General features: G+C 33.8%; 1 protein-coding gene across 1 annotated transcript; it reads left to right on the top strand.

The window, feature by feature from the left end:
- Positions 1-2,176: 2,176 nt before the first annotated feature.
- On the top strand, positions 2,177-5,044 carry LOC145124103 (patatin-like protein 2). The gene is made up of 7 exons (XM_079059324.1): positions 2,177-2,610; positions 2,742-2,923; positions 3,220-3,397; positions 3,489-3,647; positions 3,881-4,186; positions 4,373-4,545; positions 4,623-5,044. Exons 1-7 carry the CDS (start codon positions 2,479-2,481, stop codon positions 4,756-4,758), a joined length of 1,266 nt encoding a protein of 421 aa, XP_078915450.1. The 5' UTR covers positions 2,177-2,478; the 3' UTR covers positions 4,759-5,044.
- Positions 5,045-5,719: the final 675 nt, after the last annotated feature.

Raw genomic sequence — 5,719 nt, 5'->3', positions numbered from 1 at the left:
TGCTGAAGCCAAAGGGTGAGTTGATAACAAGATCAACAATAAGTGTTATGAGTCTAGACATTCCTAAGGGGCGAGTTGATGTCAATATCAACTATAATTTTGTGAGCCTAGTTACTCGTTGGATTCATACGTACGTGGGGTTGATTTGGACCCATTGCTGTTATATATATTGTCATATGTGATGTTTTGTGGAACCCACGAAGATTTGCCTTACAGTTGTGGATTAAATGTTTTTCAAGTACTTTATCAGTTCGTGGGGTTACGAATGTGTATCCGTAGACACAGATTAGCAATCTTATGATTAGAGATTTCTCCTATCTCTTCCCTATAACTCGGATTTTAGTTATGGCTTATGAATAAATGGCTTTGCCTTGGATGCATCTTTATGGAAATGTGTGTTTATTCTATTTTGAAAATGAAAATTTTAATTAAAAAATCAAAACATTACAAGTTGGTATCAGAGCCCTGGTTTGAGAGATTTGGATGAACACTTATGGGATTCCAAACTCAAACTAAGGATCCGAGAAATTATCACAAACATTTTGAATTAAATATTTACAAAAGGAGAAAGGAGTTGCGATGTGCATAGTCAGTCGGAACTCGAACATAAATGTGGTTCTCAAAATATCCATAATTGATATATATATATACTGATATGTGAACTGTTAAAATTGCATGCTAGTAAGTAGTCTAAGGATCTTTCATTAACATCATGTTGGAATTGTTTGATATTTAAGATGTCTTGTAGCCAACATATTGTCTAGTAGATGATTGACCGTTTGACTGTTTATTGATTTGTATTGTTTGAAATCTATGTCGATGTTAGTTAACTATTATCCGATCAGTACGGTAGGATTACATTCCCATAGAATTAGATAGTCCTAGATAGTTGTTGGATTAGGTGTCTAAGGTTAAACTAATTAAATTGGTTCAGCCGGACTGATTTTTACCGGTTTGACCGGTTTTCACCGATTCACATGACATATGGTTTTTTTGCTTCCAGTTAAACCGGCAGGTCCGATCCGGTTTTCAAATCATAGCAGAGAGATGTAGCTACTAAGGAATGTTTGTAATTTAAGAGAAGAGAGTTGTAGCGAGATTTTGGTTGTATCTTCTTTTTCTGATTTGGTTCTCCATATGAGAGAATTGGTCTGTAGATCTGGTTCTTTGAAATAAAGGAATTGTTCTAGTGATATAATTTATTGTTTTTCATGAATATTAAAAACAAACCACCAAAAAATAAGTTACTGGCTTTGGGGAATTAATTTTCAAAACACTATGATTTAGTAAAAAAAAAAAATTAAATACAATGCTCACGTACAAAACTTAATAAAAAAGTTGAATAAAATTATAATTTTGATAAATTATAATTATAATTTTATTGCGGATAAGCTCCGGAATTAAAAGTTCTTTTATCATTTTCAATGCGACAGTAACTCCACTATTTGTAATTGGCATTTTTAATAAAGCTTTATTTTACATGGAATTGCTTTCTGAAACATATTGAAGTTATTCAATTTTAGTATAAATGTAACAGTCGAATAAAGATCGTAATTAAACTATTTATATACAATATATTGTTTGGACTTTAGAGGTCTCGATCGAGACCACAGACTCAAGTATTGTCAAACTTCCCAAAAGGCTATGTGTCATTATATTTAACAAGTTAATTAATTTCAAAATTACTTCAAAGAGTATAGTGAGTGAAAAACAATACATAACAAAAGAGATGTGTCATTGTTTTTTGTTTCTTTTTTAGCTGGTGATTAATCCTCCTTAGACAACAAGTGGGTTCAAACATATATGACAAAGATTGGTTGAGGATTCCATGCAAAACTGAGATAGTGATGGACATGAAGATACGAGACGAGAGTTGTAGCCTGTAGAAATGGAATTATTGTGGAAGAAAGGTGTCCATCTATGTTGTAGAACAAAATTGACAGAAGTAGTGCGTTCACAAAATTTGGTCGAATTGATGTGCTAAAAGGGACCTACAAGTCTAATCATGTCATGTGTATTATTAATCTTTTACATTATCATGCATTATAACTGTCACGCACTATATGAAATTTTGTTCTTGTTTTATAATAAAGTATCGCTACCACATATTATTGACATAGCTACCTTTAAAATCTAAAGAGGTTAATATTCTTTTTATATGCCTATGCATATAAAAAAAACATCCGAAGTCATTTAAGTAAAAGACACTTCATGTGAAAAAACAACTTTTACCCTATGGTTTCCATCGTTTCTTGATTCGTGATATAGTTCTGCTATGTGAATGCATAGTTTTTGTACCAACCATTTTAATAAAATAAAGCTCAATTTAACAAGCCTCAAAAAGTCAGTTCAAGGAAAATAGAGAATGGGACTATAAATAGGAATCCCAATAAAGTAGGCAACTATTCAGTTGCGAGGATAAAAGATAAGTCACTAACAAATTTATACACATATCCACAGAGAAATCTCAGTACTCAAATGGAGAGAACGAAGTCAGTACTACAGCCCCCAGCTTTTGGGAAGTTGATCACAGTTCTTAGCATCGATGGAGGTGGAATCAGAGGTCTTATACCAGCTATTATCCTCGACTTTCTTGAGAATGAGCTTAAGGTATAACATGCTTCCTTTGATTTCTCAAAATTTTAACTGTTTTTTTGTTTGAAACGTGTATGATATCTTTGCCATGTTACAAATCTGATAATTCTTGTTCTTTGCAATCGTAATTTTTATTTATTGCTCAGAGAATAGATGGTGAAGACGCAAGAATAGCGGACTATTTTGATGTAATTGCTGGGACAAGTACGGGTGGTCTGATCACTGCGATGTTAACCGCTCCTGATGAAAAAGAGCGCCCTTTATTTTCCGCTAAAGACATCAAGAATTTTTATCTCCAGAATTGCCCAAAGATCTTCCCTCAAGATTGGTAATAATTTCATGTAACTAGTTTGAAATTGGAAATATTATTTGTGTAACCATCCAAATAGAATAAAATTATAGCACTTCACCTTTGCTTAAGAGAATCTAAAGGATTCGAGTAAAATGTTACAAAGACAAATTCTACAACTTTAAAACAGAATATAGTCTTCTTTTTTAAGAAGAGAACAGCGTCGTTTTAGAAGAGAATTGTTACAAAGAAATTTACAACACCAAATTTTCCCATTTACACACGAAATGAGTTATATTGACGTCATGACATGGTTTTGATTTCTTGAAAAACAGCAATATGTTAACAAAAATTATAAAGAGCTTAACTGGGCCACTATATGATGGGAAGTACCTCCACAACTCCATTAGGAAGAGGTTTAAAAACATTAGATTGGAAGATACATTAACTAATGTTGTTATTCCTACTTTTGACATCCGGACACTCCAGCCAACAATCTTTTCCAACTATGAGGTACGTTTTGATTATCTTTTTCCTTTGTGAGACGTAATTGTTATATTACTCATACAAATATTTCCCATGCGATCTTTTTTCATGTTGATAGATGAAGGAAAAGTCATATTTGAATGCCTTGTTGTCGGATATTTGCATAGCAACATCAGCAACGCCTACTTATCTTCCACCATATCATTTTGAAACGATTCATGAGGGACACAAGCATGAGTTTAACCTAGTTGATGGTGGTGTAGCAGTAAATAATCCGGTTAGAATACTCGTCAATTATAAATTTGGAACATAATGGTCCATTTGACCCTTATAATTTTTTAAGAAACTTTCAAAAGCACAAGATCTAAGAATGTTGAAGGACATAGATCATATTAAAATCTTCTTTAACTATGTTAATTGTTTTTTATGATTAATTACAGATTAACACATTTTTTAATCAATTTCACTACAAAATGGACATCTTCTTACTCAGTTTTTATTCTACAACAGACTCTTATTGCAATGGGTGAAATTGGTAAGCAACTCATTCGCAAAAGTAGCGATTTTCATGTATCCCAATCCCTAGATTATCGTAGATTTTTGGTTATATCTATTGGAACTGGTGAATGCAAAATGAAATGGAAATATAACGCAAAAGAGGCTTCAAAATGGGGCTTGTTAGGATGGTTTTTCAATGCCAATGGCTCCACTCCCCTACTTGATATTTCCACTCAATCTAGCACTGATATGGTTGATAACCACCTTTCAGTTGTCTTCAAAGCCCTCAACATTGAAGAAAATTACCTACGCATCCAGGTTTGTGTGTAATCTTTATGTTATAATTTTGAAACATTGGCATAAAAATATAATAGCTCCGAAGGAACTACGTACACTTACAAATTTATATAAGCGTGAGTCGTTCAGGGGTATTTACATTTTTAGTTAGAATTATTGATAAAGATTAATTTTGTTATGATATATCAACAAAGTTGTATGAAACAGGAGGATGGATTAGAAAGGTCATTGTTGTCACTTGATAGAGCTACCAAGGACAATTTGGAATATTTGGTTAAGGTTGGTGAAAGCTTACTTAAAAAGAAAGTTTCAAGGGTGAACTTGGAAACCGGCACGTTTATCCCCTACAGGGAAAAAACTAATGGAGAGGCTCTCCAAGAGTATGCATCTTAATCAACTACATACTATTTGGTGCGTTTAATTACGTTATGACTGACTGTTTTGCCTTCTTGGACAGTTTCGCAAAACAACTTTCGATGGAGAAGCGCCTTCGTGACCTTATATTGCCAGTAAAAGCAAACCCGGAACCATGTATCATGCCTGAGAAAAAACCAAATTTTGCAGCATTTGGAAAACTACGCATTAATGTATAAAGGATATATACTTCTAATTACCACATCACTTAAAATGGTGAAGTAGGGCCAAGATTGCCTTACATATGATCTAGACATGCCTAGTTATGTTGAGGGAAGTAAGTGTATGTATATAATCTTGGACCGAACCGGTTTAGAACCCGAACTTGATTTAAGAGTTAACAAGAATCGAGAACCGTACGGCCGGTGCCGGTTCCAGTCCAGGTCCCGATGCTGGTTTTTTGGTTGTTTTTCAAATTAGATCAGGTTTTGTGATTTTTTCGTAATAAAACGAGTTTTGGAACAACGATTAGCAATGTACTACCAACATGCAACCAAGAATTGGAATGCACTTTCAAAATGGAACCAATAATTGCAAAGCACTTTCAAAATGGAAACAAGAATATCAATGCACTTTCAAGCACAACAAAATGAAAAACTAAGTTTAATACAATTCAAATAACCAAATTTTAAGTATAAAATAAAGTAATTTCTGATAACATTGTCATATGATTATATCAAAGAAATTACAAGGGTTCTCAGAGAAAAGCATAAAGACTACAAGGAATAAAGCGAATATAAATATTAGCTAGACAGAAATCCTATTGGGCTAAAGACAAAAAGGGCCCATAAACAAGCGGGCTAATAATATAGACTAACATCCCCCCTCAAACTCACAATGCCGCAGCAATAAGCATTGAGAGTTTGTCACATAAGAACCGAAACCGAGAAGCCGATAAAGCCTTCGTAAAAATATCCACAAGCTGCAAAGTTGATGAAACAAATGGAAGCGAAATGGTCCCAAGCTGCAGATGATGACGAGTAAAATGACAATCAATCCCAATGTGCTTCGTCCGCTCATGAAAAACAGAATTCTTCGCAATTTGTATCGCACTTTTATTATCACAATTCAAGGGAGTAGGTGAAGAAATGTAAACTCCCATATCCGCAAGCAGCCACCGTAACCAGATAATCTCGCATG

The sequence above is a fragment of the Lactuca virosa genome, chromosome 7 (genome assembly GCF_052849685.1).
Source record: "Lactuca virosa cultivar CGN04683 chromosome 7, Lactuca_virosa_CGN04683_v6, whole genome shotgun sequence".
Classification (NCBI taxonomy): Eukaryota; Viridiplantae; Streptophyta; class Magnoliopsida; order Asterales; family Asteraceae; genus Lactuca; species Lactuca virosa.
Note: the sequence above shows the minus strand (reverse complement) of the source record. Positions and strands in the feature narration are given on the sequence as shown.

What these genes read in the sequence shown, in the direction of transcription:
- LOC145124103 (XM_079059324.1), top strand. Translation starts at nt 2,479, where the DNA reads ATGGAGAGAACGAAGTCAGTACTACAGCCCCCAGCTTTTGGGAAGTTG. An exon ending in AAGATCTTCCCTCAAGATTG is followed by an intron (nt 2,924 to 3,219) that starts GTAATAATTTCA and finishes CTTGAAAAACAG; the next exon opens with CAATATGTTAACAAAAATTA. An exon ending in CAATCTTTTCCAACTATGAG is followed by an intron (nt 3,398 to 3,488) that starts GTACGTTTTGAT and finishes TCATGTTGATAG; the next exon opens with ATGAAGGAAAAGTCATATTT.